Source organism: Dreissena polymorpha, chromosome 9 (genome assembly GCF_020536995.1).
Source record: "Dreissena polymorpha isolate Duluth1 chromosome 9, UMN_Dpol_1.0, whole genome shotgun sequence".
Lineage (NCBI taxonomy): Eukaryota > Metazoa > Mollusca > Bivalvia > Myida > Dreissenidae > Dreissena > Dreissena polymorpha.
In genome coordinates, this window is record NC_068363.1 from 20,309,078 (window position 1) to 20,335,684 (window position 26,607).

At 35.2% G+C, this 26,607-nt stretch overlaps 2 protein-coding genes across 3 annotated transcripts; both read right to left on the reverse strand.

The window, feature by feature from the left end:
- Positions 1-8,602: 8,602 nt before the first annotated feature.
- LOC127844881 (protein kinase C-binding protein NELL2-like) lies at positions 8,603-13,299 on the reverse strand. 2 transcript variants are annotated; one of them, XM_052375416.1, is made up of 7 exons: positions 13,134-13,299; positions 12,709-12,823; positions 11,412-11,680; positions 10,520-10,637; positions 9,789-9,892; positions 9,459-9,576; positions 8,603-8,828 (listed from the first exon to the last, which is right to left on the reverse strand). In XM_052375416.1, the coding sequence occupies exons 3-7, from the start codon at positions 11,602-11,604 to the stop codon at positions 8,702-8,704; spliced, it is 660 nt and encodes a 219-aa protein (XP_052231376.1). In that variant the 5' UTR covers positions 11,605-11,680; positions 12,709-12,823; positions 13,134-13,299; the 3' UTR covers positions 8,603-8,701. The 2 variants fall into 2 exon arrangements, with proteins under 2 accessions (XP_052231376.1, XP_052231375.1); XM_052375415.1 differs by having other exon boundaries at positions 11,397-11,680.
- Positions 13,300-19,342: 6,043 nt separating this feature from the next.
- LOC127844982 (collagen alpha-1(XII) chain-like) lies at positions 19,343-26,302 on the reverse strand. The gene is made up of 12 exons (XM_052375582.1): positions 25,747-26,302; positions 25,516-25,557; positions 24,956-25,171; positions 24,161-24,358; positions 23,492-23,641; positions 22,421-22,450; positions 21,277-21,414; positions 20,662-20,793; positions 20,344-20,370; positions 20,023-20,140; positions 19,670-19,812; positions 19,343-19,419 (listed from the first exon to the last, which is right to left on the reverse strand). Exons 1-9 carry the CDS (start codon positions 26,273-26,275, stop codon positions 20,348-20,350), a joined length of 1,458 nt encoding a protein of 485 aa, XP_052231542.1. The 5' UTR covers positions 26,276-26,302; the 3' UTR covers positions 19,343-19,419; positions 19,670-19,812; positions 20,023-20,140; positions 20,344-20,347.
- Positions 26,303-26,607: the final 305 nt, after the last annotated feature.

The following is a 26,607-nucleotide window of genomic DNA, read 5'->3' on the forward strand; positions in this document are numbered from 1 at the left end:
TTGTGTCGTTTGTTTGTTTGCATTAATGGGCACATCATTACAATAAGATATTAGAAGCACTCAACCAGTTCACTCAACAATACCAAGTAGTTACCTAAAAGATGAGGGCATTAAATCTTTTGACCACACACTAGAAGGACATAAATGGAAGTGGTTGTTTCCGTGTTTGAAATATCCGCCATGATATGCTTTTTGTTTGCTATATGAGTTTGTCACAATATTGGTGAAAGAAAAGTGCAGTTACTGTTAACCACTTATTTGAAAGGTATTGATGATGAGCAAAACGTCAGAAGTTAGACTGATTTTGATCATTTAATAAATTCTGTAATGCTGAGAGCACATGTTTTGGAAAGCTTAATAGTAAGTGTTTGAGGTAAAACGAATTTGATTGAATGGAAGCGTTTATATTTATTTCATTATCCGCGGGGAATGAGTGGAAAATAGCAGTGAATGATGTCTCCTCTTTATAATAAAATATATGCTTTGTGCATGTCTATCTGCCGGTCAATAGGTTGGTCCGTAGACCATTCGTTTCCGTCAGATAGCGCTTATACCAAAACTCGAATTGTAAAGATTGACAGGAAAGAAAGACGATTATCAATCTTGAAGTCAATCGGTAAACAGTATATGTATAAGGGGCTCGTTACATGAAACTGAATTTTAAGGAGAATACAGGTAATACGGTTAATATCAATGTATAACATCCTTTAAACGATACCATCTGGACATTCCCTAATGGTTGATTATGTTATGTAACTGGCGGCTGTAAAAGCTTCCAAGCATTTAATGCTGACTTACATGGTGTTTAACAAAGACCTGGCTCTTCCATATTTATAGCCGTATGCTGATTTGTATATCTTGCGGGTGTCTTCACCTAATAAAGGTAGGAGCGCAATTTTCTCGACAAATTATTCACCAATGAAAAGTAGAAAAAATAAATTCCTTTCTTGAATACGGTTGAAATAAACTTATAAATTACAGTTTGTGGATGTATGGATTTAGTCGACTAAATCATTTAGCCATGTGAAATGCGAAACAACTAGACAATGAACCCATTATTGGCCGACGCAATCCTTGATTTAAAGTACCTACTGACCAACAACGTAAGGCAATCAATAGAGGATATTTGTTAATTACAGTGTAAGATCGTTTGTTATTTCACGAGTGATCACATAAAATATAGTTTATAAAAAGTTTATGAACCTATTGCAATAAAATGACTATTATTTAACATTTCAAACAAAAAAGTAAAAATGCAGTTGTGATTAAAAATAAGATTTTAAACAGACAGACTGACATACAGACATACATCATACATCGTTTTCATACTAAAATATACAAATTATTTTCTGTCACGTGAATACGAATAACAACATAGTATTGTGTAACATAAAAGTTATATAAAAGATTACAAATACAAAAAAAATATATATGAAATATGGATATTATTATTTAGGATCGTATTTCTTATAACTAAAGGTTCTTTTATGTATTAACATACAGTTGAAATTACTAATCTATCACATGAAGTTAACAACTTGTGGAATTTGTACACAGATCGGTTAATATAAAATATACGGCTAATACATTTTTGTTTTAAATCAGTGTAATAGCGGCAAATACATATGAAATGGTATTCGTCTTCTAAATCAACGGAAGTACAACATGAACAATAACGTTCATTTCGTGGAATGTTATTCAATGCATATCTGCCAGTTTGAATTCTCGACGGATGTGCAGGGACTCTTAATCTAACAAACCAAACACGCAAACGTCTAGGAAGTAAGTCTTAATATTCTTCTTATAACCGAATCCATAATTTATTTTGTAACATGTTCTTAACATTTGTGACACAATTTTAATAACCTTTATCAAAATCGTTTAAAGCTTGTTTGCAAACAGTTTGCATGATAATAAATTCATTGTATAGAGTTTAAAGCCGAAACTTTATAATTTTAACATACCTGTTTACATACAACGGATATCTACGTAATTCTCCATAAACACCAACATTACATGTATTTGTTTTAACCTGAAGCAATCGTTTGCAAAATTTTAAATGTATGCGCTCAATGTCATCTTACTTTGTGAAAACCAATACTTCTGAAGCATTATTTATTATAGAACCAACACAGGAGTCAAACAACTGACATAATATATTTGATTTTATATAAAAGTCATGGCATTTTATCAATACTGTATTTAATGCTTTAAATACAACCAAATGTTCTTGGCTTAATTAAAAACTTCCAGTTTTATTCAACACCGTGCCTAAATAGTTATCAACAACTTCAATATCATTACCATTGTTTGACCATTTTTCATTTTCTTTTAATGCTCCTCTTTTCCGAAAACAACATTATTTTAGTTTTTGAAGTGTTAACATTAAGCCCCAAGCATTGCAGCATACATATAATTTATCTACATGTGATTGAACTTCAACAGGTGACTTGCATAAAATGGCCATGTCCTCAGCAAAAACTAATCAAATCAACATAATGCCATTTATACTTAAACCATAGTTATTGTTATCTTGTAGGTAAAGTTCAAGATCTTCAACAAATAAAGAAAACAAAATCGGCGACATTACCTCCCCTTGCCTCAATCCAACTGCATGACTAAAATAATCTGAATAAGATGAACATGATTTTACACGTGACTTAATGTGTTAATATTCGCATACATATCCTTGTCTATTCTAAGTAATTTACCCTGTATACCGGATTTGAATAATTTCAAACACAATGTATTGGGGTTTATAGTATCAAACTATTTTAACATATCGACGTATATAACATACAAACGTTTATTTTCAGTTACATAATTGTGTACAATCGACATCAATATATAAATGGTTTTAACTTTCACATTTGAGTAGTTAAAATGTGTAGATGATCTTTAGGAATAAATTTTAAGCTGCATTTGGCAGAAATATAGCCCTTTGACCATTTGTCCACTATTTGAAATATATTGGATTTCTCTGTGTTTAAATGCATACGTGTATGTGATCCAATTCTAGTTTTTCTTTTGATGTATATTGATTAAGATACTTTCCACAATTCATAGAGTCGTGTTTTTGTCGTTTTTAATAACGGCGGTTCCAGATTGGTTAATGGCTTAACTTTACAACTTTATTTTGAAGTAGTAGTGGCTTTTTATTTTCTGTGTTTCTTGCTGCTGTTTGCATAATGCATAAAGATCAGTATCATATAAATGTACGATTTGAATTGAGAATATTATATAAACAATGATATTTGACAATATGGCCTTTTACAATATATTTGTAAAATTATTTCCATATAGGCACAGTTACGGTACATTTTAGTTTAATATTTGTGTTTGCATTTATGTTCGCTGCAATGTCTGCTTAAACATCTTCATATACTTGTGAAATTGACTTTGTAATTTGCTATTTGATATTTGACAGTTTTTTAGCATTCTGTGCTATTCTTAAATTTTATGGGACGTGCTCACACTCACGATTCTGGCATTTATATTCACGAGCATGCATTCCGTATTATTAAAAACTTTTCTCATGAACAAAAGTACTTGAATTGTGAATTGTAGTGGAAAATTTTGCTTAAATAAATAACTTATAATTTATGTGTACGTTTCTGAAACATTATTTTTGATTGATTTCTTTGTGTTTTACTTGAAACAAATTATCTCACAATGGACCCAATAACTTTAACTACACTGCTTACATGAAAACTTTTATGGTGCCAAGTTGTCATTCAATTTTACATATATGGAATTTACAATTAAAAAACTTGATAAATACCACAACTTATCAAATGCGTTTCCAGTGTGTTTGGAATGTAAATGAAAATTGCGCTTAAACGAGAAAGAGTTTGTAGTGTGTTCTTCCGTATGTTTGTTTGTAACTTGAAGGGTCTTTATCTTTTTTGGAATGAATTTTAATTTGATTTACATGTGTAAAATGTCTACATATTGTTAATGGTAGAGTTGGTGATAGCTGTAAGCCAACTTTGAATTCATATAACGGTACTAGTGTTATTGCTTAATTATTGACAAACGAATAAAACTTTTCATCTATAGCATATTTAACCATGCACGATTTAAGCGTATTTAGTGATCATGCCCCGTTACAGTTTACCTTATTATGTATCCATTCAGCGACTCAGTTTCAGTCTTACACCGATGTCGAATATAAGTGGAATGATAAGTTATGTGGGCAATTTCGTTCGGGCATTATATGTATGCTACCTGTTTTTGACATTATTGTACAACATATTGATTACTCAAGTAGAATGTCAATTTATAAAGTGTTGGTTAGATTTACTGAAACTATTCGCAGTGTTATTTCCAAAATCATGTGTTTATTAAACAGATCCTAGTTTTCATGTAAATAGCTGTATAAAGAATGCAAAATGGTTTGATCACGAGTGCGATGATGCACACAATTTGTACCACGACGCTTTTCGTATTTTAACTCTAGTAAAACAGTTATAAACTGAGAACATTTATGTACGCGTTTAAAGTATTATAAGGACTTAATCCGCAAGAAGAAAGCATGTTGCAATAGGAAAAAAAAGCTTAAGATTGAAAATTTAAGAAAACACGAACCAAGAGACTGTTGGCAATTTTTCAAATCTATAAATAATTCTTTAACAAATGAAATATCCTTAGAAGAATTTGCAATGTATTTTTCAAAACCTCAGTAGCGATATGTGTGATGTTTGAAATAATGAAGCAGAAGAATTTTGTTCAAATAATGATTTTACTTTAAAAATTTCTACATTCCCAGAACTTGACTTTCCTTTATCTGTTGAAGAAGTTCGCAATGCAATTGAGCATTTAAAACGAAATAAATCATCGGGATGTGATTGTATATTGAATTAATATTTTCTTAAATCTAGTAATATTTTGTCTTCACATTTGTGCGATGTGTTTAACGGTATTTTTGTATCGGGCTTCTTTCCTAATAAATGGACAGCATGGGTTATAATCCCTTTGCATGAAAAGGTGCTGTTAATAATGTTACTGATTATAAAGGGATTACCTTAGTAAGTTGCTTTTCGAAACTATTTACCACGATTTTAAACAAGCGCATTGCATGTTTTTGCAATGAAAAAAATATTATTTCGGATGCGCAGTTCGGATTTAGGAAAGGTTATTCAACTAGTGATGCTTTTTATATATTGATGTCGATTGTACAAAATTATGTAAATGAAAATAAACGTCTGTATGTTATATACGTCGATATGTTAAAATGTTTTGATAGTATACAGCGCAATACATTATGTTTGCAATTATTTAAATCTGGTATAAAGGGTAAATTACTTAGAATAGTGAATGATATGTATGCGAATGTTACGTCACGTGTAAAATCATGTTCATTTTATTAAGATTATTTTAGTCATGCGGTTGGATTAAGGCAAGGAGAGGTAATGTCGCCGATTTTGTTTTCTTTATTTGTTGAAAATCTTTAACTTTTCCTGCAAGAAAACATTAACTATGGTTTGAGTATAAATGGCATTATGTTGATTTGATTAGTTTTTGCTGAGGACATGGCTATTTTAGACAAGTCACCTGCTGAAGTCTAATCACATGTAGATAAATTATATTTATTCTGCAATGCGTGGGGGCTTAATGGTACCGCTGCAAAAACTAAAATTATGTGTTTTTCTGGAAAAGGGGAGGATTAAAAGAAAATGCAAAACGGTCATGCAATGGTCATGATATTGAAGTTGTTGATAGCTTTAACTATTTAGGCACGGTGTTTAATTATACTGGAAGTTTTTAATTAAACCAAGAACAGTTGGTTGTATTTAAAGCATTAAATCCATTATTGATGCAATGTCATGACTTTGATATAAAATCCAATATATTATGTCAGGTGTTTGACTCCTTTGTTGGTTCTATATTAAATAATGCTTCAGAAGTATTGGTTTTTAAAAAGTCAGATGACATTGAACGCATTCATTAAAAATTTTGCAAACGATTGCTTCAAGTTAAAACAAATACATGTAATGTTGGTGTTTATGGAGAATTAGGTAGACATCCATTGTATTTAAACAGGTATGTTCAAATTATAAAGTTTTGGCTTAAAATTCTATACAATGAATATATTGTCATGCAAACTGTTTGCAAACAAGCTTTAAACGATTGTGATAAAGGTTATATAAATTGTGTCACAAATGTAAAGAACAAGTTTAATAAGTATGGATTCGGTTATGTATTTGAAATCCAAACGTTGTGCAAGAAAATCGTTGTGTTAGAGAGTTCCAATGTAGACTTGTGGATAATCTTAAACAAGAGAGGTATGGTAAAATGAATAGAAATTTGTACTAGATATCGTCGCTGTCGTTCTCAAACCTTGTAGCTACAGAATGCCAACTTTTCAGGAGTGAGAAAAAACCGTCACATTTTTTATTACGATTTTTTAGAAATTGAAATTCTATATAAAAAAACCAAACAAATGAAGCTGCAAAATACGGTATAAGCCGTAGACGCGTAAGTCATACTGTTAAGTCATACTAATATTCAGGAATGGTAGCTACGATCTTTTGTCACCACATTTTTGTCATTTTTATGAGGTACGACAGTTCGTCCTGATAGGAAACCTCGTAGCTGCAAATATAAAAACGTTTTTGTCAAATTTGTCCAAACGAAATGACGTACCTATGACTTTTCGCCGACTTAAAGCTACAGCATTTCGTCACTTGGCTTTTTCAAGGGCTCTGATTGGCGTAGAGCTACAAGTTTTAGCACAAAACACGCGCCAGACTTCATATATTCAGAAAAGACGAGGTTTGAGAACGACAGCGACGATATGTATAAAGTTTATAAATCTTCTTTGGAATACGAAGAATATTAAGACTTACTTCCTAGACGTTTGCGTTTATATTTTGTTAGATTAAGAGTCTCTGCACATCCTTCGAGAATCCAAACTGGCAGATATGCTTTGAACAACATTGCACTAAATGAACGTTATTGTTATGTTGTACTTCCGTTGATTTAGAAGACGAATACCATTTCATATGTATTTGCCGCTATTACACTGATTTAATAACAAAAATGTATTATAGCCGTTTATTTTATATTAACCCATCTGTGTACAAATTCCACAAGTTGTTAACTTCATGTGATAGATTAGTAATTTCAACTGTATGTTAATACATAAAAGAAGCTTTAGTTATAAGAAATACTAAATAATAATATTAAATATATTACATCACCCCTGGATGTTCTTCCGTATATTTTTTGTATTTGCAATTTTTTATATAACTTTTATGTTACATAGTGTTATGTTATTATTCGTATTCACGTGACAGAAAATAATTTGTATATTTTAGTATAAAAACGATGTACGATGTATGTCTGTCTGTCAGTCTGTCTGTTTCAAATCTTATTTTTAATCACAACTGCATTTTTACTTTTTTGTTTGAAATGTTAAATAATATTCATTTTGTTGCAGTAGATTTTTAAACTTTTTAGAGACTATATTTTCTATGATCTAAACTAACAAACGATCTTACACCGACATGAACAAATACCCTCTATTTATTGCCTTACGTTGTTGGTCAGTAGGTACTTTAAATCTAGGATTGCGTCGGCCAATAATGGGTTCATTGTCTAGTTGTTTCGCATTTCACATGGCTAAATAATTTAGTCGACTAAATCCATACATCCACAAACTGTAATTTATAAGTTTATTTCAACCGTATTCAAGAAATGAAATTATTTTTCTGCTTTTCATCGGTGAATAATTTGTCGTGATAATTGCTCTCCTTCATTGATTAGGCGTAGACACCCGCAAGATATACAAATCAGCATGTGGCTATGAATAGGGATTGGTCAGGTCTTTGATAAACACCATGTGAGTCAGTATTAAATGCTTGGACGCTTGTATAGCTGTCAGTTACATAACATAACCAACAATTAGGGAATGTCCCGATGGTATCGTTTAAGGGATGAAATTAAGTGGTATAAACCGTATTCTACTTTACTAAAAATTCAGTTTCATGTAACGAGCCCCTTATACATATACCGTTTACCGATTTACCTCAACATTGATAATCGTCTTTCTTACCTGCCAATCTTATCAATTTGATTGTTGGTATAAGCGTTCACTGACGGAAACGAATGGTCTACACACCAACCTACTGACCGGCAGTCGATCGGACATGCACAAAGCATATATTTTATTATTATGAAGATGAGATATCATTCACTGCTATTTTCCACTCATTCCCCGCGAACCATGAAATACACATTAATGCTTCCATTCAATCGAGTTCGTTTGACCTCAAAAGTTAAGCTTTACACAACGTTTGTTCTCGGCATCACAGAACATATGAAGTCATCAAAATCAGTCTAACTTCTGATATTGTACTCATCATCAATACCTTTCAAATAAATGGTTAATATTAACTGCAATTTTCTTTCACCAATGTTGTGACAAATGCAAACAATACGCAAACATAGCGGACATTTCAAGCAGGGAAACAACCACTTCCATTTATGTCCTTCTAGTGTGTGATAACTACTTGGTATTGTTGAGTGAACTGGTTGAGTGCTTCTATTATGTTATCGTAATGATGTGCTCATTAATGCAGACAAACAAACAACACAATAATTGATACTATTAATTTATTTGTGTACAATGTGAAACAGTAATTGCATCACACATTATTACAAATGAAATCACATCAAAAGTCCGATTGTCATGTGCACGTTAATGCTGGACAAATCCAGGAGGGTACTGCAGCTGAATGTTTGCTGGGCACACGGGAACCTGGCAGCATTTGCCTGAAGGGGGCGGGTCTAGATGACAGGAGGGGGGCAAGTTCCAAGTGAGACAACTGCAATACACGAATCAATTCAAACTAATCAATCAGAGACATGCTGTAAAATGCAATTCCCAAATCAAATAACCAAATAATAATTTGAAGGTAAAACAAAAAACGAAAATTATGCGTCAGTCGTTACTGGACATTTATAGATATCAGATCCAATAGCAAAGTATTTAGTTTGATAATATTTAGTAGTAAGTTAATAAGATCAATAATGAAGCAGTAACTATAAAAAGCTCATATATTTTCATAAACATGAATTTAGAAATTATGTTTTCTAATACGTTTGTTAATAATTCAATGGTATGAATTCAATGATATAATTTGTATATTTGTTCTACATCAAAGTAATTTGTCATACATACAATCATAAGTTTGTTATATGGTCATGAATATGAATCAAATGATAAAATACATTTCAAGTATCTTATACTGTTTAAAGACTTTCTTAAACAAACAGTCACGTGATTGTTTTTAGTTAATGCACAGGAATGAAAGAATATTGTATGTCTATACTTGTAAAACGTAGACTGCTTTTGATGAGTGTAAAGGTTATACTTTCGTTCACATGGAAAGTTTGTGTTATACCTAACCAACTTTTATATTGATATAAATGAAACCAGTGTTTGTTCTACATACAGTTTCTGGCATTCATAGTAACCCTGTCTTCCGTCCATGCATTGGCAGTTGTACTTGCAGCCATCTTGCCACTGCTCGCCCTCTCTGTAGAAGTTGCCTCCGTAGAAGCACGTGTTTGCTGAAATAAAACATGATCTCATGCTAATTCGGTGAATTATTTTTATTGCATACATTCATACATATTTAACTAGGATTCGTGATGTTCGTTCCCATTCCGTCATTTATTGGCAGATGCCTTGATGTGCTTTAGCGCAGTTTTAAAGAACAAACATAAATACCTGTTTACAAAGTTTCTTCACACAAAGACAATAACAGAACCAATTTACTTACTCTGATTGAGAACTTGTCCATTCTGGCAGACTGGTTGAGAACAGCACTCTCCCGCTGCTTTCTGAAGTGTGCAGGTGTTCGGCAGATTGTTCCAGACAGGGCACCTGAAATGTTGATGTATCACTTATGTGGTGACCAAGTTAAAGCATGTAAATATATCGACTTATTCTACTTATATCAGTACAATAAACAGGATATCATCTCCTCTACTAAAGTATTACCTCTTTATCAAAATAAATAGAGGATATTTGTTGGTTTAGCTGGATAATCGATTTAAATTCAAGAGTGATCAGAGAAATTAATATTTAATGTCTACTATCACGAGTGTAAAAGAAAATCGTAAATCAACCAAAAACCAACACATTTTCAATCATTTACTACTGTGTACATATTCTATTTACATTTAGAAGAGTTAAACTGGACACTTTTGCAGATCCAATGGCATCATGACGTAAAAAAAGTCATTTCACAGTAAAAGAGTAAAACTTATTTTTAACTGTTCGAAAAGGTGATTTATCGTTTTCAAAGCACTGATAAATCCATATAAGCAGCAATAAAGCATTGACTAAAAGATAGTATGGGAAAAATGAAAATGCTAACAAAATAAAAACAAACAACATTTTATATTAAACAAAAAAGGGCATTAAAACTACAATTTGATGTGCTCAAATACGTGCATATTAATTAACGAAACTACATGAGTTTGTTCAGAAAGTAAAGTTTTCACTTACATGTCATTGCATCTGTAGAATCCAGTCTTAGCATCCTCGCAGGTACAATTGTACTGGCAACCGTCAATCCAGTGCTGACCTTGCTGGTAGATTTGGCCTTTGTAGATGCAGAACTCGGCTGACAAAATAATGAACCATTCACAAAAAAACTGTATTATTTTAAAAAACGAGAATGTATACACAAATATTAAAAGTCAAATCTCATCTCTTGCTTAAACTAGTGACTGAATTACTTGTATTACTTGAACTATTCGTGTTTTGCTTGCATACTTTAACAAAGTATTTTATTTAATCCTGTCTTTTTTAATTGTAATAAGCGTTGGAAATTCACACAGACAAACAAGGCATATGCAAACAGACACAGTGATCTTTGTACTCAGAATATCCTGCAAACAAACATGACCGTGGCCTTGGTACTCGCATTATCCTACAAACATGCATGCCCACAGTGGTGATGATCATGGATATCACCAGAGGTATAATCGACTTGGGCTTATGGGGATTTATTTTACAAGAAAAAAATTAACGAACGTATTCATAAGCCTGACTTCAAGATATTGATTGTGGGCAAGTGAAGATGCTAGGATTTAGAATTACTAGCATCCTCAGTCGTTCTTTTATCTTTTGCCTTCATTTGTTATTATATGCAATAAATTGCAATTGTAATAACCTTCTTTTGAGATTTCACAAATCTAAGGAATTGTTTGATTGTCAGCAAAGCTTTGTTTAAATACGTTGTCAATATTGATAATACGGTATAAACTTCATTACAATACAAGGACTATACCAAGCTAGAAATACAAAGCTTTGAAATTTGAAACAATATTTTAGTCTGCTCTACTCTTTCTCTCTCTATGTATAATTATGAACTGCATACCAACAAACAGCCTACCATTTCCACCTGTTACACCTGTCTGTGCCGTAGTTGCAGTAACTCGACCAGGGACAGTCAAACTGATCACGTTAAGGGTCACAGAGCCGTGGTAAAGTTCGTTGGGCTTCGGGGGCTCCACCTTGCTTTGTCCGATGATGTTGGGTTTGTATGAAGGGATTACGGGGATAGGGGACCCGATGAACCGACACATAGGAATCTTGCAGCAAGGGTCATTATAGTCTGTCTCCAGGCGACACTCCTTGGGAATGTTGCTGAATTCTGGGCATCTGCAAGATAAGGGATATTATATAGGGTCACATAAAATAAACAATAATTTCTTGGACTTTCTTTCTTTACAAAACTGATATGTTGTAAAAAGGCCCCATCATTGTATTTAATACCTCCCATTATGCTGATAATAAAATATACTTTTTGTAAACAATGAAATATAAAAAATGACGTATTGGTCTTGCCTAAGTCAAAGAATTGGTTGATGAATACGTTTAAATTATGGTCCCATTGTCACCAACACATTCATAGACTTACAAACGATGATGCATAATTTGGAAAGAAGTATGATAAATAATAAATTACCCACAAAAAGGTGGTCAGCCAACCTAGACAAACAAATTAAATCTCTGCATATGAGTTGATTTCAAGTCAAAATTGTATTTTGCGAAATCAAAGACCTTAAAAACTGTAAATGAAAGGGTGTCAAATCGTAATTTAATACATTAAATGGGCCTTTTCACAGATTTTGGCATATTTTGAAGTTTGTCATTAAATGCTTTATATTGATAAATGTAAACATTGGATCTTAAAAGCTCCAGTAAAAAATCAAGAATAAAATTAAAAAAGGAAAAAAAGTAGCCGGTACCAGGGCTCGAACCAATGACCTCCGGAGTCCTGGAGTTAGTCTGAAGTAAAAACGCATTAGCCCTCTCGGCTATTCCGCCGGGTATACACAGAACAGGTATTTTATACCTTATATAAGCAATCTCCGTAGTTTCGTAAATTTAAACGACAACAACAGAACTCTCCAAATTATTCCAACGTTTCGCGTTGCAACGCTTTATAATTTTTAGGTTTTCAAATCGTCAAAAAATACATATAATGGCTATATTGGACTATGGTAAATGTTCAGTAATACTGTTTATTCACGAATATCATAACTAAAACGAAAATTTGCGAATCTGAAACAACTTTTTTCAATTTTGTCAATTTACCTAACCGTGAAAAGATCCCTTTAATTCTACATGGCTAAACATGTCACACACTGTGCTAAACTTGTCACATTGTAATGAAAAGTGTTTACCTTTGTCGGCAAGTGTATAGTCCATTGCCAGCATTGTCACAAGTACAAGAGTACTCACAGCCATCCACCCATGTCTGACCTTGGATTTAGTTGTTGCCCTTGAACAGACAGCCCCCTGTATGACATATAACTCATCACTTTGATGTTCAGCGCGACATAATTTTATATTTTAATTTTTCCGTAATGTACAGTCTTTTATTTCTCGTTGTTCTCAGTCGTTTTGTTAAGGTTTTCTAAGCATTCAAAAATAAACATCTTAATTTAACATAGCATAGTGTCCACTTTTAATACAAATGCATAGGATAACGTTGTTGTTGTTTAATATAATGTCAAAATTAGGTAACTAAACAGCTTCATGTACAAAGACCTATGTCCCCAAACAGATTTAACGATCAAGATATCTTAAGTAAAATTTAATCACTTACTCAGCGAGGGGGCAACATAACTAGTTCCACCCGTGCCTGGGGATGGGGTCCCGCCGGAGGGTAAGGTCGAGGTGAGCTGCCCGGTCACCTCGATCATTCCACCACCACCAATCGTCTGCAGGTTCCCAGTAGAGGAAAGGAAGGTTCCGGTTCCAGGCTGGCATTCAACCTTGGAGCAGCAGTCGCCGGCCTTCTTAACGATCTGACAGGTGCTTGAAATGTTTGTGTATTGAGGGCACCTGGAAAATGGAATGAATACGTTCATCGATGCTGTTGATGAAATATTTTATTATAACGAAAGGATTCGAAGTTGAAATAGATGCTTTGCGTATTTTCACTGTTACAGTATAATTACCTCCCTTAGTTTTAAATTTGCCAGGTAAACAATATGAAAGTGTAACTTGTTCTTCATAAAGTAAGTTAATTGTATGGCTAAAAATAATGTATAAAGCATTTAAAGAGTATTTGATATTTAAGGAATGCTTCTAGTAAAATCCTGCGTATATATACGGCTAGTTTCTGTGTAAGTGAAGGAGAAATGCTAATCGGTAATCTCCGTAGAGTGCGGAGGGAATTCGGAGACGTCGGTAGTTTCCGGATCGTGCCTTTCCGTTGGCTGGTGGCGCTCTGTTCGCCAGTATATAAAAGCTTGCAAATAGACAAGTAAGGCAGTTCTCCGTTGTATGCGAGCGGATCAACATCTGAAGAAAAGGGACGTTACTCTAAAAGAACAGTATTCTGGAGCAGTTGGGTATTTACGTTAGCTGCAAGCTTTTAAACGGTGCTGCCCGGGCTGCAGAGTTCCTGTTTCTTGGAGAGGGTTTTCAGAGTGTTGGATACTACGGACGTCGTCCAAGGCAGTGACGGAAGCTTCTTCTAAGGCCTTGGGGTGACGGGAGCCAGTGTCTTCGCGGAAGCCAGTAGCCTCACGGAGGCGGTAGCTAGTAGCTTCACGGAAGCCGGAGGAATCGTTGAAGGCATCGATCCCTTCTCTTTGGTCGCATTGTATATATCTGAAGCGACTCGATTATTTTAAGTTTATAATCAGAAGGCAGGTAGCCTAAGGAAAATTATAATTACATTGTTATTTTGTAATTGGCCTTCCGAGGTTTTCGGAAGGAACATCGGCATTGTGAGGCCGCACACATAGCGCTCGGTGGCGGTCTCAGGAAGTCGGCGGTTCGCGCTACATATTTGGTGGCAGGGGGATAGGGTACTGAAACCTATCGACAGTTCTAACCTGTCAACCCCAAGACTCAAAATGGCTCAAGTAGGTGGTGCAAGTCTTTGCGAAGAATTGGAGGCTTTGAGGCGGAAAAAATGAAGCCCTCGCCGAAAAATGTGACACATTGGCTTTGGAAAGGCATTTGGAGTTATTTAAGCGTGATAACATGCGGGCTGGCTTGTGTACTCCTGTTCCTGTAAGAGAGACGCCTGTGCCTCAATCAAAGCCAAATGATTTTGAAGGAAACGTCACATTGAAGAAGACTCCATTGAAACCTTTGAGTATTGTGAAGGCAGCTACGTATGATGGTCAATCATCGTGGCGAGATTATAGAGCGCACTTTGAGACGTGCGCTGTGATTAATCAATGGGAATACAGCGACAAGGCATTGCATTTGGCAGTGTCGTTGCGTGGCCAAGCGCAAGGGGTATTGGGAAACCTTGCGCACAATTCCAGAGATTATGACTCACTGTTGCAAGCCTTGGAAGAACGTTTTGAGCCTCCTAACCAGACGATACTGTACAGAGTGCAGTTACGCGATCGCAGACAAAAAGCATCGGAGACGTTGGGAGGCATGGCAAGCCTCGGTGACATTATCACTGGGTATGATAATGGTCGCTTTGTGTTTTCGGTGCAGTATGAACCACGTTAAGTAGTGAGTAGTTTTTTTTTGGCACTGATGTTGATACATTTATAATCTCAGGAAGAGATTCGTTATTGCATTGTTTTAATTAGCTCTTGTCGAAGTTTGCTTGTGTACAATTTTTGGGAAGCGGAAAACTACAACGGGCGAGGCATGGTATGGTATTGCGCAAGGGGGGGTTAGAGGGTTAGGGTTAGGGTTTGGGTTAGTGTTAGGGGTCGGGTTAGGGTTTGGGTAAGCCTAAACCCAACCCTAACCCTTACCCGACCCCTAACCCTAACCCTTACCCTAACCCTTTTTTGGGGTTATCACCCCTGACCATGCCTCGCCCGTTGTAGTTTTCCGCCTCCCACAATTTTTGGATGAGTGGTAATGTTTGATTGTATTAGTTTTGGATATTGGAATCATGAGGGGACTCATGTCAAATCGGAGGCGTGGGAAATATAACGAAAGGATTCGTAGTCGAAATAGATGCTTTGCGTATTTTCACTGCTACAGTATAATTACCTCCCTTAGTTTTAAATTTGCCAGGTAAACAATATGAAAGTGTAACTTGTTCTGCATAAAGTAAGTTGATTGTATGGCTAAAAATAATGTATTAAGCATTTAAAGAGTATTTGATATTTAAGGAATGCTTCTAGTAAAATCCTGCGTATATATACGTCTAGTTTCTTTGTAAGTGAAGGAGAAATGCTGATCGGTAATCTCCGTAGAGTGCGGAGGGAATTCGGAGACGTCGGTAGTTTCCGGATCGTGCCTTTCCGTTGGCTAGGTGGCGCTCTGTTCGCCAGTATATAAAGGCTTGCAAATAGACAAGTTAGGCAGTTCTCCGGTGTATGCGAGCGGATCAACATCTGAAGAAAAGGGACGTTACTCTAAAAGAACAGTATTCTGGAGCAGTTGGGTATTTACGTTAGCTGCAAGCTTTAAACGGTGCTGCCCGGACTGCAGAGTTCCTGTTTCTTGGAGAGGGTTATCAGAGTGTTGGATACTACGGACGTCGTACAAGGCAGTGACGGAAGCTTCTTCTAAGGCCTTGGGGTGACGTGAGCCAGTCTCTTCGCGGAAGCCAGTAGCCTCACGGAGGCGGTAGCTAGTAGCTTCACGGAAGCCGGAGGATTCGTTGAAGGCATCGATCCCTTCTCTTTGGTCGCATTGTATATATCTGAAGCGACTCGATTATTTTAAGTTTATAATCAGAAGGCAGGTAGCCTAAGGAAAATTATAATAACATTGTTATTTTGTAATTGGCCTTTCGAGGGTTTCGGAAGGAACATCGGCATTGTGAGGCCGCGCACATATAAGCGCTCGGTGGCGGTCCCAGGTAGTCGGCGGCTCGCGCTACATTATTAAGCGTACTGGAACTATATAGATTAAAAAATAAATGGATACTTATTCAATGATCGGCATCAACATACACAGGAATGTAAATTAGTTTAAATTTAAAATTTACAACTAAAATTGGAAAAGTGAGACAAACATGATCTTATATTTATTCAATCTATACGCCCCTCTTATGACGGCCAGTTCAAGCCCATTTTTAGTCGTAATTAAAAAAAAATCAACCACTGAAAATCAAAGTTAAAGCATTATTAGCATTCTTATAGATTGATCACTGGCGAAGGCAGTGATTGGTAAAAGTCATATTAATTTAACTTACGAGCTAACGCATCTGTAGTAACCATAAACTGCGTTCTCACAAGTGCAGAGAGTGTCACAGGCGATTTGCCACGTGTCACCCTGATGGAAGGCCTGACCATTGTACATGCAGATATCTACAACAGGAATTGACTGTGCTGTGTATGATATTAACGGATAATATATAACAACTCAAAGGTTTATTTAAACTACCAAATGATAAACGATAATGATATTTATTTATAACAAAGACATTTAAAACATGCAATTTAATATGTTCATAAAGGTCAGAAAATTAATCCAAGACAGACTTAATTTAACTTTTATCTTATACAGACCATTTTTCGGTACATATTTGTAAAGAAAGGTATCAAAGTAACATTATTTGGTTGACATCTATTTACTTCTCTTGCTTGCTTTAACATAGTTATGTATATAGAGGCACTCTCGAGTGTGTTTGCTGGGCACATCCAGTACTCAAGTATTTTTGGAAAACTACGGTGCCTATACCACCAACAATACCAGTTAATATAAAAAATTGTGCTTTTTTGTCCTTCGTGATAAAGTAGTTGTTTAACCAAGAAGTTTCCTAATCTCATAGCGGACATTATGACTCCAAATCAGACAATGCTGATGCAGAGGCAATTCTGAACTCCAGTTTGGATATTCCTAAGGTCCATTTTCGCAAGACGCTCATCTAAAACAAGCTGCCCTACCCGTAGGTTGAGGCTGAGGTGCATTTCCCACTGAAATACAAATGTGAAAATACATTTAGTTTCAACTGTGCCATACATGGAAAATAAACATATGGAACAATTATCTTTCAGTTTTGTTGAAAATAAGAACAAATTACTAAATGTAAACCTCATTTTTGATTACCTATATTAAAGTTAGAAATATTCAGCAAATTATTGAGATTGAAGCTGTTTCAAATGTATATAATACATTAATAATTGCTCAATATTAAAAAAACAGGTGGGCTACACACCACACAGGTTGCAGTATTTTCTGCAGTTTTCACGCGCCTATGGTACGAAGTTCACGCAAGCATTCTTTCATATCTGTCACAGTCTGGCAGCGCATCCACACAGGCTGGTGGAGCTGTAGGTGATATGTCTGCAACACGCGAGCACACATAAACTTAAACCTACCAGTATTGAACCTTTTCCTGTGCAAGAGCAAAGCAAACATGCAACCAGCATAAAACCAGAACACGCTGCGAGTATCTCTCAGTCAATTCCGATTGTTTATGATGTTTGTTGCTCATCAGTATCTTAGTTTTTGGAAATGAAGCCGTTCAAACTTAAATCAAGTAAGAAAAGTCTTTCATTTTATTTGATTTGTAAGGACTTCAAACGCATCAAATTCGTCTAAGGGCTATGTCAGTTTAATGGCATTGAATGTTTTATGCATATACTAAAAATACACGTTCAGGTTTGTTTCAAGGGAAGAGCCATTACAGGGTGTCTATTAAGAGGTTTCCTGTACACTCACTGTTTAAGTTTGAAACCTGGACCAGACAGGTTTCAAATGGGACAACCAATAACTACACACTGGCAAAGTGATCGCGCTTGCACAAAGGTTAACCCTTTCCCGTTTAGGAGCGAAATGAAAATGGCAAAGAGCATACAGCAGAACAGCCTGCGAGTTACTCACAGTCTGTTTTCGTTTTTTATACTGTTTGCCGCTCATCATGTATCTTTGAGTTTGACATATAGCCTATAAAACTTGAATTTAGTAAGAAAGGTATTTAATTAAATTAAACTTTCTAAGGGACTACACATGCGTCAAAATACGTATCTAAGTGGTAAAGGGTGAATTCAATGTCTATATCATTTTAATGAATGCTTCCATCAATACATATTTACTATTCAAAAACTATATTTAAGAAAACATAAATAGATCTAAATATCGAAATGTGCCTTAATATATCGCCAAAACACATTGGATATGCTCTTTTCTTTTTTTCAGAAAGGTATATGAAACTTGACTGTTCCAGAACGTACTTGTTCCCTGTCCACTGATGGATCCCACTCCGTTGAAGCTACCAGTCTGGGTCTTAAACTCACAGGCTGGTTTGCTGCAGCATTCTCCTGATTTCTGAACCAGGTGGCAGACGCTGGGCACGTTTTGATATATTGGGCAACTGAAATCGAAATCGCAACATAAGCATGACCAAGATCTTTTTCTATATACTGGCAAAAAGGAAACACTATTTCTACATTCATTATCCATGAACTTCAATTTTTGGGCCATCAACATGTGGTGGATTTTTTGGGGCGTCATACAAATCTAAGTATTCAGCTTTGTGTTTTATGTATGGTATAACAAAGTATTGTCCTCATTAGTAGTTGTTGAGCATGTCATACCGGTATCTGATAATATTCAATGTACAAACATTTTTATAACTGATTAAAAATAACAGCAAGTACCTGTATCACATGTTTTGTTTACTTCATATTCCCTTTTTTATCAACATCTCAATAGGCAAAATATTATATTCAGCCCAAATGAGGCAAATTAGCAATGACCAAAAACGTTAAATCTACACTTTATTGGCCAAAAGACTTATGTTTGGCTAAAGTGAGGACAATGACTGAAACTCCTCAATATTAAAACACTGGCTTGACAGAAAGGCTACAATCAAATAGCATATGTTACATACAGTGTCTGGCATTTATAAAAGCCTGTGGTTCCATCAACACACTGACATGTGTACTGGCAGCCATCATTCCACGTCTGACCCTGGTAATAGTTGGTACCCTGGTAATCGCATACAGCTGGAACAGACACACAGAAATGTAGATATACCAACGCTAATTTGTGTATAAGTAAACTTGTAGTAGTGAAACTAATTAACAAGAAGATAACACCATTAATTTTCAAAATTCTCTAAGAAAAAAACTGAAAAAAGAAAACATACCAATTCAATCTACAGCTTTGGCTGGACTCAGTTTAAAAAAAATAATATTTTAAGCTTCATCTATGAACAACAGAACTAAAATGTACCGAATCAAATGAAAAACCTACAAATTCCATCTACAGTTTTTCCTGGGTGCACTGTTTCGAAGGAATTGATCTTGGGATTGAAGTCGCAGACGGGCTGCAGACAGCAGTTGGACTCGTCCTTCACCAGTGTGCACTGAGAGGGCAGCTCATAATACACGGGGCACCTGTTGACAGTCACAACTAAAAGTAAACGACCAACATAAAATTTCAACATGATGAATACTTCATGAATAGCACCATGTCTGTTGTAAAAAAGTAAATAAAACTTTACATAGAATGATGAAATATTACTTCTAATAAAACTTGGTATAAAGTCACTTATGCTCAAATTAAAAAGTCCCAGCCATATTGCGATGTTGTGATATGATACATACTTGTTATAACACTGGTATTTGCCAGTGGCTCCGTCTGTGCATGTGCACTGGTAGTCACAGCCATCGTCCCACGTTGCGCCCTGTTTGTAGACCTGGTTCTTGTAGTAACACTTGCCATCTGGGAAGATAAGAACATACATTGTTCTGTGAGTAAAAGCAATCTTCTTTCTCAATGGACGGTCAGGTTGCCCTTGCAGCGTTTTGTTTTCATGGCATTTTGATCATACTTTCACTTAAAGTTTTTTTAATTTGCTGTGTTTTATTTATGAAGTGTTAATTTATTGGACAAATGATAACAATCAAGAAGAAACATGCACTTACAGAATCAAACAGACTGTGATGATGCATCTGTAAAACACAAAACACACACCATACATATGATATTGCTTTAAACACAGACAAAAACACACACCATACATATGATATTGCTTTAAACACAGACAAAAAACACACAAATGCATTTACAATAAATTTGAGTTCTGTGTCTAATCCGATTCACATATTTCACATATTGGCAAACCATTACAAAGTCAATCCATTATTTTCTTGCATGTTGGTGGAATGTTTCATATAGTTTGGTACATTTGGTATTTCAACTTTTTTTCGGTGCTTCTGTGTCTGAAATCTGTGAAAACCTACCGCAGTATCCACAGTATTTGCGGCAGTTATCTTTAGCCCACGCCGTAAAGTTGCCCACACAGGAGCTTGGCGGAAACAAGTGGCAGTTGGAGAGACTATCAACACACGGCGGTGGGGGTTCCGTGTACAGTGCTTAATATAGAACAAAGTCAGTGAGGGTTCCGTGAAAAGGGATTAATATAGAACAAAACCAGAGGGGGTCCATGAAGAGAACTTTATATTTGAGGCTTCTGTGTAGAGAGCTAAATATAGAACAAAATAAGTGGGAGTTCCGTGTATAAATTTAAATATAGAACCAAAGCAACAGGGCTCCATGTAGACAGCTTAATATAGAAAAAACAGTTCGGGCTCAATATACAGATTGAAAACTGAAAACTTGACAGAGAGTATGCGATTCACAATGATTATTTAAACATACTTAGCCTTAAGATGTTCTATACTTTTCTCTCATGGTTGACAGTTTTAAGTGATATAATAACTCCATTATAAAAACATCCATACTGAAATGGCACAGTAAGACAGGGACAAAGTTAATGACATTGTCATACATGGCAGAGCATAAGAATCACAATCAGACTGAACGGGCATTAGAACATTGATTCTAAAATGACTTACGGACACAGAATCCGCAGTATCGAGGGCAGTTGTCCCTTGCCCAACCAAAGTATGTACCGGAGCACACAGACTTGTCGTACTTCGCACAGTCTGGTAATTTGTTTTGGCACGGGTCCGGAGGGTGAGTAACACTGGAGGCTACATTGCATGCAATTAAGTTAGAAAGCAATCAAACACACATCGACTAATTTTGAAAATACATGTATTAAAATTACAAAATTTCAATTAGTTCAATTGGGCAGTTGCTTTGTTAATTTAACATGAGATTGTACCAACAACTAAGATATATTTTCAAATCAAACTACATGTAAAGGGCATTAAATATATTTCCAAATTTATTTGAACGTATTATTTGAAGTTTCAAATTGTCAAATTAATCTCGGTTTTACCTGAAGTAGGGGGAGTAGCTTTTGCTTGGAATGTTAACTAAAAGGAATGAATTTGAAAAATCACAATAGAACTATAAATCTAAATTTTTACTTATTTTTATAAATAATTATTGCTGGCATTTTTTTGTGGAATTGGTTCCTGTAGGTGCAGAACTCGGTATTGAAAACTAATGTCACTAGGCTGAGTGGATGGTAATGAATAAATTCTACAGTAGGGAGACAACCTCTTCATCTATTCCCTTATAGTGCGTGATAACTAATTGGTAATGTTGAATTAACTGTTTGAGTGATTGATTGATAGTCTTGTGTAATTGTTACGTGCTGATTTATGATAATAAATGCAAACAAACAACAACTCATTTACTGATACAAGTTATTTATTTATGTGCAGTATGAATTAGTTATTTAATTATTTACCATTTAGTACAGATATACAGGTGAATAAATATAAAGAAAGGTCCAGGTATCATGTGCGTGTTAATGCTGGACAAAGCCTGGCGGGTACTGCTGCTAAATGTAAGCTGGGCACACAGAGATCTGACAACCATTGTCATTAGGGTACACGCACCATTGGAAATAAGTGAAAACACGAATCAGATTATTCAATGGTATGCCATAAAATGACGAAAATATGTAAAAATAAGATCTAAATTTATCGACAGTTTATGTATTAAGTTGAACATACGAAAGCTATAATAAGATACTAAAGAGGAGATATAATGCACGAATGTTTATATTTATATTTTTGTTTTTACCTGAAGTAGGGGGAGGTGCTGTTGCTTGCACTATAAACAAAAAGAAACAACAATAAATTTACAGACTAAGATCAAACCAGTACTAGAAATCACAATTATGACTTTACTTGAGGAATCAGGCATCTTTTCGTCTGTTACTTACAATTTTATTGCAAAATTAATATACCCAATTGTGTACGTTATTCAACATGTCATTGCTTTTTATCCAAAACTTTTCAGTGAATTCTGAGCTGCAGATGATACAATTTATATCACCTTACATTATCTTATGAAAATCCTGAATGTACCTGTTCATTCTCACCACCTTACATTATCTTATGAAAATCCTCAATGTACCTGTTCATGCTCACAACCTTACATCATCTTATGAAAATCCTCAATGTACCTGTTCATTCTCACCACCTTACATTATCTTATGAAAATCCTCAATGTACCTGTTCATTCTCACCACCTTACATTATCTTACGAAAATCCTCAATGTACCTGTTCATTCTCACCACCTTACATTATCTTATGAAAATCCTCAATGTACCTGTTCATTCTCACCACCTTACATTATCTTATGAAAATCCTCAATGTACCTGTTCATTCTCACCACCTTACATTATCTTATGAAAATCCTGAATGTACCTGTTCATGCTCGCAACCTTACATTATCTTATGAAAATCCTCAATGTACCTGTTCATGCTCGCAACCTTACATTATCTAATGAAAATCCTCAATGTACCTGTTCATGCTCGCAACCTTACATTATCTTATGAAAATCCTCAATGCACCTGTTCATTCTCACCACCTTACATTATTTTATGAAAATCCTCAATGTACCTGTTCATTCTCACCACCTTACATTATCTTATGAAAATCCTCAATGTACCTGTTCATTCTCACCACCTTACATTATCTTATGAAAATCCTGAATGTACCTGTTCATTCTCACCACCTTACATTATCTTATGAAAATCCTCAATGTACCTGTTCATTATCACCACCTTACATTATCTTATGAAAATCCTCAATGTACCTGTTCATTCTCACCACCTTACATTATCTTATGAAAATCCTCAATGTACCTGTGCATGCTCGCTGAATGATCTGAGCAGCGATGCTGTCCAGTTGGTCATAGCTGTTGACGGTGAACGTGTTTGCACTATCCGGGTTGTCCGCAATGGCATTTAGCTCATTTAAACTGACACCATTTCCAACACCCACAGCAAGGAGTCCTACAAATATCATTGGTCAGATACCAGATTAATCACAAGTTTCACTTACACTTAAGCATATTTATAAATTATGGAAAAAACAACAAGTTATTAAAAACAGGTCAGCGTTTGTAAATAGACAAGCGTAACAAAGGGCTAACAATGTAACCTAAACCATATAATTGTGTCACCCTATGCACAATAAAAGCCTTTCCCACTTAGAAACATATTTTTACGCATTTGCAGTCCTTTAGAAAGTAAACTGTAATGCAAGACCTTTCTTACTAGATTAAAGTTTCAAAGGTTTGATTTCCAACTCTAAGATACTGATGAGCAAAAAATGGCATAAAACCTACAAAGACTGCGAGTTACTCACAGGCTGTTCTCCTTTTATGCTGTTTGGACATAGCCATTTTCACTTTGCCACTGAGTGGAAAATGGTTAACTGAATTGTCTGTATTTAAGACAATAATGGGCTTGTTATGTGACTTGGGAATCAGATTAATCAAGCATGTACAATGAAATCTAAATAAATCATACCAATATGATCTTGTCTAGCCTTGTCGGCCTCTGCAGCAGTTGCCGTCGGGTTTGCGCTTTGTCCATCAGTGATGACGATGGCAATTCTAGGTACATTAGGACTCGCTCCAGCAGTGCTTGTGATCGTGTGCTCGCGCAGGTACTTGAGTCCGTCAGCCGTGTTGGTGCCACCACCCATGTAGTGCATGGAGTCTATTCCTAGAAAGGAAAATAGAACAAAAATAATTTTACAGTAGCCAAAACCAAGCACAAGTTCTTGTAAATTTGGGCAGAGCATTGAAAAAAATTGGATTTGGAAGGGAGTTTTTTAAGGCTAGCAACAAAATTAAAACGAATGTCAAACACTGGAACAAATTAACCTAAAACTGCAATTCTATAGCATTGATATGCTTTTTTAACAAACCAGGCATATTAACACCTTTTTAAAAAGTTATAAATTGTGTCCCTTTTTTTACGGAAAGAGTTAAATCATATTTTTTAATATTTTTAATTTTAGCTATCTCACAATAAAATTGCAATGCAAAAGAAAAATATCTAATAGTACTTAAAATGTTTTATCATCTTATATGGGCTTAACAACCTTGTTTTTAATTCTTTATAACAAGCTGTTATAAGGTATCAACAAAAAAAAATTCTATACTTTTGGTTTTCACAAAGAGCTTATTTTACCAAAGGATTTCTTTTTCTATTGCTATATGCACATTTTTTCCACAAAAATGCAATAAAACCCTGGTTTTATCACAAAACAAGGGAAACAGGCCATATTCCTAAAAGGTGAAAAAAGACTGTAAAAACCTGTCATAACATCCTGTCTGGAGGTGTACATATTCAAGGGGAACTCTTGTTTCGGGTAGTTGCTGAACTGTACAACTCCAACGTGTGTCTTGTCCGGGGCAACGTCAAGTTTTCCCACAATTCCTTTCACAAAGTTCTCTAACTTAAGGAAGTTGGCTGAACCAATACTGCCAGAACCATCGATCAGGAAAGCAATATCAGCCCTTTGAAGACATGCTGCAATAAAAAATAATAAATTATTTCAAGATACAGATAATGAAGTTATTACCATAGAATTGAAATGGCCTAAAGTTGAACAGATTTAAGACAAACAACAAATAACTTAAGTATTCTTTTTTCATATACCTTATTAATATACCATATTAAATTGTGAGTGCTAGAAAATTTAGGCACCTGCAAAGTATTGCAAGAATTAAACTTACCACATGACTGTATTGAAAGGATACAGCAAACTTCTTAATATACATTTTATGTTCTTCTATTTGACAGGGATTTCAATGCTGATAATTGATTACAAAAATGCTAGGACTATGAATGTATATCATGAATTTGAGACTTACAGTTGGGTGCACCCATCCCTTGATTGGTTGAAGGTGTTACAGCTGAAATCAGTGAAATACATTCATTATAGTAACCACTAAATTGAATCGGAGTGCATAATTAATGCCCCTTTACATTTGATGTAAAAGGTGAAAAGATTAAATGCTAAAATAACAACACAAATTAATAAAATGTCCTGACTATAAATGTCTTCAAACAAAAGTATTCAAAATGAAAACGGGGACACAAACCTCCATTGACTCTTATAGCCAAAGGTTCAGCAAGAGTGCTGAGGGCGTTGAAGTTCTGGGATGTGAACATGTTCTTGTCGCTATTCGTCATTCCTCTCAACTCTCCGGAATTGTATCCGTTGCCAACGCCAACAGCAAAAATACTCATGCCATTATTCCTCGCTGTTTCAGCAGCTGTAACAGTCTGAGAGGGGTTAGCACTGGTGCTTCCTCCAACCCAGATTGCGTAGTGGGGGGCACCCGTGCGGCCACCATGGGCTGCAGTGAAGGAATTCTGGTAGACCCAGTTGATGGCATCGGCAGTGTTGCTGCCTCCAGCTTGGTACTGGATCCCATCAATGGCGCGGTTGAGTTCTTGTAAGGTGTGATACTGGTTCAAGTAGAACTGGTTATACACACCAGAGCTGTATGTCACCACACTGATGTGCGTGCACTGTGGGCTCAGATTATAGTATCTTATGTTGTTCTTTATAAAGTTAAGTTGATACCGAAAATTTGCAACGCCCACATAACTAGAGGAATCTACCATATACACAATGTCTTGTGGTACACATGTTGTTCCTGGAAACAAATAATAAGATTTATGTATGGTTACAATAAATAACATGTATCTTCATCACTGTTGATATACTATTCTTCGTTTACAGATACCTATCATCATCATCATGTTCCCAATAATAATAATTCAATGCCATTATAATTATTAGTAGTAAAAGTATAATTTAACTGTAACTGTTATTATCATTATAATAATAAAATATAAATAATTGTAATTATAAAATGTTATTATTAATATCATCATCAGTGTGTTGTTATCATAATCATTCAACATTACTATATGACATGCATCATGAAAATGGG

Bases quoted from the DNA above. Each gene is read 5' to 3' on its own strand.
- LOC127844881 (XM_052375415.1), bottom strand. From the start codon at position 11,604: ATGTGTCGGTTCATCGGGTCCCCTATCCCCGTAATCCCTTCATACAAA. The intron at 10,638-11,396 runs GTATGCAGTTCA...TTATTTTGTCAG, and splicing joins AAATGGTAGGCTGTTTGTTG to CCGAGTTCTGCATCTACAAA. The intron at 9,893-10,519 runs GTAAGTGAAAAC...TCAACATTTCAG, and splicing joins TTCTACAGATGCAATGACAT to GTGCCCTGTCTGGAACAATC.
- LOC127844982 (XM_052375582.1), bottom strand. From the start codon at position 26,275: ATGGTAGATTCCTCTAGTTATGTGGGCGTTGCAAATTTTCGGTATCAA. The intron at 21,415-22,420 runs GTAAAAACAAAA...CATGCAATGTAG, and splicing joins AGCACCTCCCCCTACTTCAG to CCTCCAGTGTTACTCACCCT. The intron at 20,371-20,661 runs GTAGGTTTTCAC...TGTGTTTTACAG, and splicing joins CAAATACTGTGGATACTGCG to ATGCATCATCACAGTCTGTT.